At 46.8% G+C, this 13,164-nt stretch overlaps 1 protein-coding gene across 7 annotated transcripts in view; it reads right to left on the bottom strand.

Moving 5' to 3' along the window:
* The window catches only part of SEZ6L (seizure related 6 homolog like), a 227,920-nt gene that overhangs the window by 35,849 nt on the left and 178,907 nt on the right, over positions 1-13,164 (bottom strand). For all 7 annotated transcript variants that reach the window (XM_053589782.1, XM_053589783.1, XM_053589784.1 and 4 more), the window contains exon 10: positions 1,326-1,522. In XM_053589782.1, the coding sequence (XP_053445757.1) occupies positions 1,326-1,522 (197 nt within the window). The remainder of the gene's footprint in view (positions 1-1,325; positions 1,523-13,164) is intronic.

Genomic DNA, 13,164 nt, shown 5'->3' with positions numbered 1-13,164 from the left:
AAGCTAAGGGGAAGAAAGAAGCAAAGACATGGAGTCTTGCTGCAGCCAGAGGGTCTTTGGTGGTGAAGGTGGTGGCGGAGGGCTTGGTAGGACGAGTCCTCCTTGTCACTGCTGCACCGTGGAAGTTGAGATGCCAGCCTAGTTTCTGGGAAGTGTAAGCACATCCCTGAACTGCTGATTGAATCCTGCCTATTGAATTCCTGAGACTATCCCTTGCCCTGTTTCTCCCAGCTTCTCTGCTGCTGCCAAGAATCTTGGGGGTGGAGATAATTGACAGCTGGAAATGAGGAAGCCCAGGTGTGGGCACTGCTCTGCCCCTGATGAGGAGCCCCTCATTTTTGCTGGTACAGAGCTGCTTCTGCTGTGACATGACAGGGCTGCACCAGAGGCTGTGAGTTTGTGAAGTCCCAGTCTTCTGACTGCCAGGGATGTTGGCAGCTTGGACTAGGGTGGTGTGGCCACTAATGAATGAAGGAGAGTTATAGGCAGGGAGAGAGAAGGGAAGGATGAGAGTGGCTGAAGCCCCCAGGAATGGGTATCGCAGTGTGTGAACTTAGCTCCAATGTAATAGCAGGTTTTGTTTTGTTTTAACAAGAGCAGGAGAGAAAGGCTTGGCAGCCATATTAAGGATCAAAAAAGGTATTTCTCGCATCTGTAAACACTAAAGTGCATGAAATGGGAGCTGTTATTTTTGGATGGGGCTTCAGGAAGAGTCTTCAGAGGAGAACCAAGCTTCTGTTCAGGCAAGAAGGAAAAAGATAATGCTTTGGGAAGCTGCACATGATAGGAGAGTGTGTTGATGATGATACAAATCTCAGCTCACATCGAAGGACACACGATGAACCTTAAAGTTAGGAGGCCTTATCTACTAAATCCTGATTTCATCCTTATGGAGTAGGTCTTACTATTCCCATTTTACACATGGCACCAAAAAGGTGCAGAGACATTCCCTGACTGACCCAAGGTCACAAAGCCCTTGGTGACAGTGCTGGGGCTCAAACCCTGGTCCTCTTAACTAGTCACTAGTACTGAGGGCGAGACACCCTGACTTACGAAAATGCACTTCGTAAAGAATGTGCAACAGACTATTAAACTGAACTTCCTTTGTGGTTCTGGAATTCAGCAGAAGTCCCCTAAGCTAAGAACCAGACCGTGGGTGCTGAATGTTCCCACTTTCTAAAGGGAGAGAAAACTGCATTTACTAACTGCACTGAAACCTTAAAAGACCACCCTAGCACAAAACCTTCACACAGACATATCTGGAGGGAACCATCTTAACCTGCATCCAAGCAGGAAAAAGAAAGTTTACCAGATGAGACACTTACCAATGTAGTTCATGATAAATCCCTGGCCCTTTCCAAAGATGAGGCCAGCAGGGTCCGAGTGGAACTGGATGGTTAGGTCTGGTGTGGAGGAGTACAGCTTCTGGGGGCCACTATTCCCAAGGTACTGCCCCAAGATGTGGGGCATGACCTCATCACCGTCATAGATGGTTAAGATGTCACTGTTGCTCAGGTTCAAGCTTGAAGGGCAGGGAGAAGCACAGGGGTCACACAAAACAAAGTATGGACATTCAATAAGCCTTCGATTACTTTTTTCAAACAACACATAATTTCTCTCTCTCTCTCTTTCTTTCTTTCTTTTTGAGACAGAGTCTCACTTTGTCATCATCAGTACAGTGCAGTGGCATCACAGCTCACAGCAACTTCCAACTCTTGGACTTGCGTGATCCTCTTGCTTCAGCCTTCCAAGTCACTGGGACTGCAAGTGTCTCCCCCAAACACTAGGCTATTTTTAGAGACGATGTCTCGCCCTTGCTCTGGCTGGTCTCAAACTCCTGAGGTCGGGCGGTACATCTGTCTCAGCCTGGGGTTATAGGTGTGATCCGCCGTGCATGGTAACACATAATTTCTTAAGGCAAACTATGTGTTAAGTCCCAGGCTTAACACATTACTAGGAGTGACCCTTCCTATACACATGACACGCAGGTCTGTGGATGAATTGGGTTTTTGAAGATACATTTACGACATGGTCTTGCCTGCACAGGACCCACTGCAAAGTCAGATACTGCACTGTAAGAAGAATCTCCTTTGACAACCCCATTATCAACAACCATTTCTTGGGCGACAACTACGTGTTGGGTTGTGACATGGGCCTTTCATTCTGCTTTGATGCAGAACATGCTGACAGCTTGCTAATTATAACTCACCTTTTCATGTAAGGTGAAATGATCTTTTCACTTATCATGTGGCAAATACCTCAAAGTCAACTGAGTTTTCACTTAAGAGGGGCAGAGGGTAGGACAGAGGCACTTTATTCATGAAATAAGCCCAAACCTGCTATCACTGCTCATAGCATTAAAGAATGACACATTTTCAAAGACTTAAGTACAAGAAAGTACCTTGACACTAAATAATTGGGCCACAATGGACAGTTAATAATCCGGAAAGCACTTCAATATACAACAGCAATGCGGGCCGTCCTAGGCATGCTGATGAAATTGATCTGATTGAAAGAATGCCAGATAGTTCAGCTTTGGCTGCGTCAGTCTTGAGCATTAACTCATGCTCTTTTCTTTTCTGTCTTCTCTCCCCCCTCTTTCTTTCTCTCTACTTCTGTCTCCTCTTCTTTGTCCTCCCTCCTTAACATTTTGTTCTGAGCACCTCTGTGTGCTAGGCATTGTGTTGCCTGGCAGAGAGTCACAGAATAGTGATGTAGCTAGATCATAAGCCAGGGATTGTGGCAGGAATTATGATCAAGGTAAGAGCAGAGAAGAGCTTCAAATTCAGGTTGAGGACATCATGGACGCCTCCCTGGGGGAGGTGTTGCTTCTTACTCTGAAGCCTTAAGAAAGAGTAGGGGGACCTTGAGGCAGGTAGTCATGCAGGGTTGGAGGTAGACATGGGAGCTGCCGAGCTCCACAGGGACCAGACTACGGCTTACAGAGCCAAGCTCAGGACATCATCATGCTGGAGATGGAGAGACACAGACTGGTTTTAAGTGGGAGCTGCATGACTGAGCAATTCATTGCCAGCGGAGAGGCATTCCAGGAAACGGCCCTGAGCACAGTTCCTGGAGCTGATGCACGTTGACAGCAGCTCTCCCCACTGACATCTTCATCCAAGGCCATGCTTGTCTGGGAGAGGGGAGGAGGACTGCCAGCTACCCATGTTGGTGTTTCAAGTGGTATGAACAAAACAACAGAAACGCAAAGGATGCTATTGAAGGTTTGCTTCTGGGGCGCAGGGATTGCATTTTATTCACTCCAATACATTCTCATACCTCTCATGGTTCCTCATGTTAAGTTGCTCCAATGGGTGGCTGGAGGAGATTTTAACTGCCTTCCTCCCACAATTTTCATCAGCTTCCCCCATTCCCCAGCTACCCCCCCCAAACAGCCTCTCCTAATAACTGCTGTCTGCTTGCTTTGCACACATGGCTTCAAGATAAAGCCCCCTGCCAGTTTTCATCTAGACAGAGCACTCAGCGAGGGCAAAGTCTCCCGAGCCTGTCTGCTCTTGACTTGAGAGTTGACTCCAAATCTCGACTATGTTGAAATGCTTGAGTTGCCACCTGCCTTCTCTTGCACACAGTAGGTGCTCAACAAATGCTATCGTATAAAAGAGGCTGCCAGAGAGTTTATTTGACAGCAGAAACACTGGGGTTGATGTCAGCTCTTGACGTATGCGAGGGAAGAGCCGCTGAAGCTCTGAGTACCATGAGAACATCAATCACTCATGAAAGTCTCGGATTAGGCTGGTGAGAAACATGGTAGAGGGCAGATATTTATTCCTTAAAGCTGACATCACAGCTGATCTTCTGGCAGCAGTGGGTTCCAGACCGTGTGCAACTTGGCTTTATTCTATCGTTCACTGCAATGATTAAAATGTGGCAGCAGCATCTTCAAGGGTGCAAATAGCTTTGTTTTAAAAACTGTACCACAACTCTTTGTTCTCTGCAAAATGGCAAGGAGCAATGCAGTGGAAAGAGCATGCTGGCTGGGAAATCAGGGAGGTCTGATTCTCCTCTTTGTCACTTTCACGGAAGGCATGCAGTCTTTCTGATTTTTTTTTCTGCCTGTGAATTGAGCTTAATGTTTCCAGTCTATGTCCTGAGCTTTGGGAAGGAGGGAAGGCACGCACAGAGTTTGGAATCAAATTCCAGACTCACCATTAGCACCAGAACAAGTCTGGGTTGTCTGGATGTTGTGTTGTTATGTTCCAGTTTTATTATGGTCATCATGATTATGGCCTTTGTCATCGTCACGCTCACCCTAACATCATCACCACCATCTTCATTCTTCTCTCTTTGCATTTCTGTTTATGCTAATTGAGGTCTTGTTTCCAGCAAGAGGCAGTTTTGTCCCCCATGAGACATTTACTATGACTGGAGACATGATTTTCCCAACTAAGTGGGTATCACTGCTGAGTAGAAGCCAGGGATGTTGTGAAACATCCCATGTGTGTAAGACAGCCCCCATTCCAAAGAAATACTTAGTCCAAAATGTAACTAGTGCTGAGGGTGAAAGACCCTGACTTCATAAAGAATGTGCAACAGACTATTAAACTCAGCTTCCTTTGTGGTCCTGGAATTCACCAGCAGTCCCCTAAGCTAAGAACTGGACAGTAGGTGCTGAATGCTCCCACTTTCTAAAGGGAGATCCTTGGCTGCGGGTTGAGATTAGAAGAAGCAGAGCCGAGCAAAGCCTGGAGTGTTTGGCTGTCTGGGAGACTGTCCCCGGCAGTGCCTGGTGGGGAAGTGAAACGGGAGGACAAAGAGACGGAATTGATGCAGAGTGCGTCTGGGATGTGGTCCTGCAGGAACCTTTAGAGAGAGCGTAGGACACAGCCTGAGGGAGAGGGAGCTGGGGTACTTATCCTCCAGCTTCTTACCCTTATTGGCTGAGGGCTGTTCCCAGATATATTGAATCTTCGGCTTGCCCATGTGGTACCGCAGAAAGGCTTCTGGTGACCCGGGCTTGCTGGAGGAAGTCATCATGGGCACCTGTGGCCAGTGCTGCAGGCCTTGGAGAGGGTACCAATGGCAAGATCTTCTACCATCGATGTAGCTCTTCCAGTTTGCACCCTTCCTCCAGCACCGTATGAGAGAAGGGAATGAATCCACTGGGCCTTTGAAGAGGCCGGCAGGTAGGGTGCGTGGGCAGGGGAGCTGTCCCTGTGGGATACTATAGGGAGGAGGGGAGAAAGTGTATCATTTTCACTTCAGCCCCAACATGGAGCACTTCAGGGGAACTCCTGGTGACTGGGCAGGTGTCTTTCTCTTGAGGCGCAGGGAAGAGAGGCTGGATTTGATTCCCACCAAGAGAAGAGTAACAGTAAAATCCAGCTGGGCCTGCCTACTTTCCTGGGGGCAGATCAAAGAGGGAAAATGGGGTATTGAGAGTGACTGATGAGGTTGGGGAACAATTTATTTTTCCCTCCAGGGAGCAGCCAACAATAGTTCCCCTTAGAAATGAAGGGCTCAACTACAACTTGAACTTGGCCTTAGAAGTGAGAACAATGCCACCTAAAACTTTGTACCCTCATGTTGACTTGAAATTAAAAAGAAAAAAAGAACTTTGCTGATAGAAACGCATCAAAGGGGAAAAGTCAAGAGTAGACGGGCTCGGGAGACTTTACCCTCACTGAGTGCTCTGTTAAAGAGTTTCCCCTGCCCCCCAGCATTCTATTTTTTTTTTTTTTTGCCAATTTATTCTTTTTTTTATATTTATTTATTTTTATTAAACGATAGCTGTGTACATTAGTATGATCGTGGGGCACCATACACTTGGTTCATAGATCGTTTGACACATTTTCATCACATTAGTTAACATAGCTTTTGTAGCATTTTCTTAGTTATTTTGCTAAGACCTTTACATTCCACATTTATTAGGATTCACAACATTCTGTAACATGACCGTGCAGTCGACTGAGGCTCCCCTGTCCTTTTCCCGTGAGAAAGAAGCAACCCCTTGTCCTTTTTCACTGCAAAATTCCCAGCCAAGGGAGCCCCAAGGGAAAGGTGAAGTTTCAAATGAATAATGCTTAGAGTTATGTGATTATTAGACTGGACTGCACTTCTTATGAGCAGAAGACCCATGAAAATGCAGCTTTCACCCTGAGAAGAAAAATGACAGAGAACACACCTGAAGGGGCCTTGGGAGAATGAGTGAAGTGACTCTCTGCTGCATCCTTCCGAATCTGCCTTTTGGACAGACTGGTTCCAATGACATGCACACACAGATACTGGCAGTTTAGTTCCCCTTCCCCTGTGCACAGATGTCCCTGCATCTTTCTTTGCTCATCCACGTATTTGCTGAACGTATTCAGCATCCCAGCATTGGACCATTCTAAGCAGCTCAGACGAAAATGTGGAGAACTGACTGACCACAGGGAGATTGGCCACAGGGCAGATCGGGTTTTCTGCTGAGGTCTGAATTGAGATGTCAGCCATGTACAATCCAGGGAGGTGCTGAAAAATCGGGATGTCGGTTTGACTTCCGGACCAAGGGGAGATGCAGAGGTGGTGACAGGCAGGCAAGTTTGTTCTGACTGGGATCCCCTTAGGGAGGATTCTGCAGGACAAGAGAGCTTCCCAAGGCCACAACCTGCCTGCTCAGCTTTCCACAGGGACAGAGTGTGGGTTCTTGGCAGGACCCCAGCTTCCGAGTCTCCTTCTACAATTCCCCCTTTCTCCTTGGTCACTGTCTGCAGCTTTGTTCAGATCACTGCCATCTTTCACCTGGACTCCTGGACAGCTCCCTGCTGGCTTCCTGACTCCATCCTCACCTGGCCCCAAGCCCTCCTCCTCTCTGCGGCCAAGTCAATCCTCCCAGAACATAAATCTGATCCCTTTAGTCAACAGATGAATGGAGAAGCAAAATGTGGTCCACCCATGTAATGGAACATTATGCAGCCATGAAAAGGAGCAAAGGACTGATACATGTGAACCCCCCAAAGATGCTCAGTGGAAGAAGCCAGACCTAAGGGTCACATACAACATAGTAGAATTCTTTCCATTGATATAAAATATCCAGAATAGGCCAATCCTTATAGACGGGTCACAGATTGGTGCTTGCTGGGGCTGGAGGGAGAGGGGAATGGAGAAAGACTTCTTAATAGGTGTGGAGGTTTCTTTTGGGCTCATGAAAATGTTTGGGAACTAGATAGAGGTGCTGGTTGTCCACCACATTGTGAATGTACTAAACGTATGTAATACATATATGTTCAATTGTATGCCGTGTGAAATTCACCTCAATTTATAAAAACCAGCTACCACCACCTCATCTTAGTGCAGAATGCAAACTTCTAATCCTAGTTTTGAGGCTCTGTATATTTCTCTTCTGCATCCCCTTCCCTCCCTGTAGCCTCGATCTCTGGCTGTCCCTTCTAAGCCAATATTTTACCACCACCCCGTCTGCACTACTCGTCAATCTCTCCTTTGCAGCTTTCCTCCTTACCTTCCTTTTGCCTTGAAGGGCTTCCTTAGCCTTTTTCTCTAGACCTGAGTAATTCCTGCCTGCCCATTCATCTTGTTCTTCCAGGATTCGCTCACATGTAGATCCCCAGATGTTCCCTCTGAGTCTCGGCTGCAGTCCCTTCTGTGCTCCCCCCTCAGAAGGAGCTCAGCATCTGGTGTTCCAGTGGTGTGGGACACGTCTGCCTGAGACCAGGAGCTCCCTGTGCACTCCCCAACCCCATCTTGGTCACTACTGTGTCCCCAGCACTTGGCACTGTTCCAAGTGTGTGCCAGGTGAATCAGTGCTGGCCCATGGCAGGTGGCTGGCTCTCGGCCTCAGCTCCCACTCAGAGTGGATGGGGCCCTGACCCTATCGGACTCTTACCTGGTCCAGCCTTGGGATGGGGACTTGGTTCGTCCAGGGCCCTGACTACGTTCAGCACTTACTCTTGAGGGGTAAGTTGGAAACCTCAGCCCTGTCGCCTATCCCACAGGATTTCTGCCTGCCTGTCTCCAGGGCTCCTGGTGCTCATGCCCTCAGCTCTTAGGAAGACCAGCAGGGTCAAGTCTGATACCACCTGACATCCCTGCATGCCTGAGAGGACAGTCCAGGGCTAGCCCACTGCCTTGTCCAGCTGGGCTCCAGCCTCCTCTCCTCCCCCATGTGGGTCTTGCTCTGGGCACACCCCACAGCCCCTTGGAGGGCCTGAGTAGCCAGTAGCGGGCGTGCTACCCAGTTCTTCCCCAGCTGGCTGCCTCTTTCATCTCCTGCTTTTCTCCGGCCAGTAAAAACTCTGATCTCATCAGATGTCTGAGAAAGTATTTCCTGGAACCCATCTCTTATCTTTTGAATAACAACAGTGCTGCCTACTAAGTATTAAGCATTCAAACAGTTCCATAAACTAAGACTTATGATTATCTCCACTTCACATATAAAAAACCTGAGGCTTGACCAGGAGAAACCACTCATCCAGGGTCACATAAGAATCAAACCCAAGACTCAGGCCTTAGGTCTGAGCCATCACTTTCTACGAAGTCCTGTGAAAGCCACAGAAGCATGTCTCCACGAAGCCTGCCTAGGTTCAGTCCTACATTAGAAAATATGACAAAAAACTGCAAATAAAACCAACCAAATATGGGTGAGAACGCCACATTTATTGCCTCCCCAATCCTGGTGTGCCTGTGTTCTTACGACGTCACTGCTAACATATATTTGATTTTGCCTGTTATTTCCAACTCTTTTTTTCCCTGCCAAGGTAATAATTATTCTCTGTACAACTCTTTGTTTCTTTTTCTAATTTTTAATTTAAAAAATTATTTATATTTTTAATCGAAATGTAATAATTGTACATACTTATGGGGTACAAAGCGGTATTTTGATACATGGATACAAAGTGCAACGATCAATTCTATCACCTCAAACAGTTACCATTTCTTTGTTACCACCCAGTGCTAAAGAATTCTAGAACTGAGTCGTCCTATCTGGCCATCATTTTGTGTTCCAGACTCCCTGTTTTAAACCCATCTTGTCTCTGGTAGTGCCTGTGGTTCAGTGAGTAGGGTGCTGGCCCCGTATAGTGAGGGTGGTGAGTTCAAACCCAACCCTGGCCAAACTGCAACAATAAAAACAAACAAACAAAAAAACCCCATCTTGTCTCTTAAACATTGTACATTTCTCGGTAACACATTGATTTCATTTTTTTTTTGTTATTATTGATCATGTAGAGCAGAGTCTGCAATGAAATCAGTGTTAAACTTGTTACTCAGGCTGGGTGGCTTTATTTTGGTAGATAAGAGATTTCTGTAACGGTTTTTGAAATATTAGAAAGAGTTGGAGATAGATACATAAGAAAGAAATTGCAGTGGTCGCCTCTAGGCAGGGGAGCCCACCAGGGGGCTGTTTCCTGGGAAAAGGTGGAAAACAATTTTCACAGTAGACCCTTTTGTACCTTTGCATTTTGAATCATGTGAATGTCTTACTTCTTCAAAAAGGATAAAAACAGCCTAAAGGACTCTCATTATTGTTTTCACTGGGGTCTAGAGAGTGGAAAAGGTGAGAATAGAATGCAAATTAGAATTTGACGCATGTCAGCACTCTTCTTCGGTGAGGTAATTCTTCTCCTCACCAGCAGAGGGCAGTGTATGCCTAAGCGCAGTATCGGGCCTTGCCCTCCCCGCCTCCAAGCAGGTGATCCCGGCCTTACTCCAAGTCCAAACCATCAGGATGTGAGGAGATGGTAGTAGGTGAAGTCTGTAACTATTGAGCAGGAGTCAAATTTTACAGAGGGTGGAGAAAGAAATGACGAGCAAACTATCTTACTTTTCTTTATTTCTTTCCGAACAAACATTTGACCCTTGCTTAGAAATCTTGCCTTTAAAAGTCTTCCTCGCCAGACACAGTGTCTGAGCCTATAATTTTAGCTCTCTGGCAAGCCAAAGAGGAAGGATCACTTGAGGTCAGGCATTTGAGCTCAGCCTCAGCAAGAGGGAGACCCATCTTTACTAAAAATAGAAAAATTAGCAGGGTGCCCAGCTACTGGGGAGGCTGAGGCAGGAGGATCACCTGAACCTAGGAGTTTGAGGTTGCTGTTATGTAGGCTGACGCCACAGCACTCTAGCCTGGACGACAGAGTGAGACTCTGTCTAAAAAAAGATAAATAAAGGCTTCCTCTAGTGATAGTCACAAGATAATTTTAGGCAGACAAACATATTTTAAAATGTCTAATGCTTACACATTCATTTAGATGAGAATTAGAAAAATATATAAATGTAAGGTTTTGCACATCAAATTCTAATTTCATGGGCATTATTTGCTTAGAGTAAGCCAAGTGAAAAAGGAGAGCCAATTTACATGGGGATTTTAGGAAGAACAACAACAAAAGAGAAGTAGCTGGTAACAGATCGGGTCCAGGGAAATAGCAACACTTAAGCCCACAAAATAAAGTCTGTTTCCTTCCAGGAGGTCCACAGCTGGGTCCTAACCCAACCTTTGCTGTCTCAAACGTCCAGTACAGCAGACCCCTGGGGCCCCCTAGACCTGCCTCCATGTTCTGTGCCTTAGTCCATGCGGATCCTTCTACCTAGAAAGCCCTGCCCTCTCTTCTCTGCTGGACATCTAACTAATTCTGCAAGGTTTTCCTCTGTGCTCTGTGCTCCAGCCTGTGTTTACAGCTATCTAATAATTAGCCAAGGTTTTCATAAGACTCTCCCTAAGTCAAGACCTGTTTAAGCACTTTACCCGTACCATCTCATCTTATTCTCGGACTAACAGTATAAATAAGAGGTGTTCACGCCCATTTCACAGACAAGCAAACTGAGGCACTGAGAGGCAAAGAAGCATGCTCAAGCTCAAACAGCTAGTCAAACAGGACAGCCAGAATCCAGATGCATGTTGTTGGAAGACAGAACATGAGTAATAAAATCACCAAACTTCACCTGTCTGTGTTGGCTCTCTGAAGATACATGCTCTTCACCCCAATCTTTGGAGCCTGCACAGGGCTTGACACAGGTGAAATCAATGTCATTTAAATGAACAGATTAAAGTGAGTTTATCTCCATTTCCCAGATGAGGAATCTGAGGCTCAAGGACTTAACTGACTTTTTCTAAGAAAACACTACTTTGCACTAAAGCTAGGATCTCCATGGGACAGTAGAGATAATGATTAAATGAACCCTAGGATATAAAAAAGGAGGACGAGAGAACCAAAACCTATAAATGCAGTTGTGGGTACAATACAATTACATTGATAGTTTTTTCCTTGCAAAAGAAAAACCTGTTTAGAGTTTCTATGTATCAATTCTCTCATCTGATTCCCTCAACCCCACAGTGAGGTGGTCAGAGAAAATGTTATTAATCCCATTTTACAGAGGAGTGAAGTCCAGACACCAAGGCCCCTTGCCCCTTCATGATGCCACACAGGTGGCGCCAGGCACTTCTCGGCACCATGGAATTGCCAAGGGGCCCTTTGGCCCAGTGCTAATTTGGTTTCAATTAAATTTGATAAAATGGCAGAAAGGACAAGAAACCATGTCAGCTGCAGGGAGGGCATAGAAAACCAATTTCTTTGGTTCCCTAAAAGGAAAACATAAAAAATTAACAGTTTTTTCGTTTCCTTCCTTATACTTTCCTTCCTCTTTTCCAAGTATTCACCCCCTTCCCAGTGGTTCTCAGCACTGGCTGTGGATCGGAATCTCTGGGGATGTTTAAAACCTGCTTTCAAACCAGTCAGGCCCTTGGAGACTCAGGCCCTTGGAGGAGGCTCCGCTGGGCGCCAGGACCAAGAGACTTCTGCTCAAAGTTGCAGCCTGGAGGGGACCTGGTCTCAGTCCCAGTTTCAGAGAGACGCTGTTTCCCACTGCCTTTCCCCTTTCCTTCTTTTGTCCACCTTTCTCCCCGCTTCAACCTATTTTCCTCTTATTCCCAAAGGAAAGAGAGGGCGTGCCTTTCCTCTGGGCACGCCTCTGGCTGCTCAGGCTGTTTCTCTTTTCCACATCCCTGGGCCAACCCTCTCAGAGCTAACCTCGAGGAAGCATGGTCAATGGGGGAGGTTGGATTTGCATGTAGAGGTGTGTTGTTTGTATGCTGTGTGTGGTGTATGGTGGTGTGATGTGTGTGTGACGTATGTCTCTGTGTGTGTGGTGTGGTTTGTGCGTGAGATGTGTGTATGTGTAGTGTGGGATGTCTGAGGGGTGTGTATGGTATATCTGTGAGTGTGATGTGTGGCGTGTACCTGGTATCTCTGCATGTGCCCACACACACGTGCATGTGTGCAGAGGGAGGTGGGCCCAGGGCTCTGAATTGCTGGAGGAAGATATTAGAGGGCTTTTTCTAGCAGATGCCAACAGCTGCTGTTGTTTCTAGTCCTTCCACATCCTTGTTGTGACGTATGTCCTGAATGCTCGGCCTTGGTGCAGCTCATCTGAGCAGCCAAGACACTCCAATAAACCCCACCTGGGGATCCGCTCCCACCTGGGGTGGGAACTCCGCTAGGAAAAAACAAACCCTTGGAAACCTGGAGGGCTTGTCATGAGTTCTCCCTGGGAGCCCCCCAAGGGGCTTCTAGGGGCTTCCCTGGGCTTTGACTGTCACAAGACCACAGCCTCGGCCTCAGCCACAGTCCCTCAGCCTCCTGCCTGGCTCCCTACACCTCCACTCCACCCTCTGCCTTCTTGAGTGTGGCTCTGTTTCCCCCTGGGTCTGAGCATGCTGCTTACCTGCTCACCTGCTCAGAACTCTCAAGAGAGGCTGCCCTCAGGATCCGTCAGTTCTATTTTGTGAAGGAGGATTGAGGGGAGACCCGGGGCATGGTCTCAATATTAAATAGCCAGGTCTGAATCTGTGTCCAACAGTTAAGCATTTCCCCCACTGGACAATCATTTTCCTCATCTGTAACATGGGAAACAAATACAGTAGAAGCTCCATAGTTGACTACCTCTCTACATTGACCACCTCTAGAAGTGGATAGATTTTAAGAGACTGGACATGCACCACATGTACTCAGTGGAACATGCTGACCACCTCTGTATGTTGACCAGTTTGTTACAGTCCCTTGGGTGGTCAACTTACAGAAGTTCTATGGTAGTGTGAATCTCCTGGGTTGTTTTGAGAATTAAATATGTTGCAAGAGGTAATGTGCTCAGAACAGAGTGTGGCTTGGAGTAAGGGCACATTAGAATTTTGGCACAACAGTAATCTGTGTGAGTTAT

This window comes from Nycticebus coucang, chromosome 4 (assembly GCF_027406575.1).
Source record: "Nycticebus coucang isolate mNycCou1 chromosome 4, mNycCou1.pri, whole genome shotgun sequence".
In the NCBI taxonomy this organism is placed as follows: domain Eukaryota; kingdom Metazoa; phylum Chordata; class Mammalia; order Primates; family Lorisidae; genus Nycticebus; species Nycticebus coucang.
This window is presented reverse-complemented; position numbering and strand designations above follow the sequence as displayed.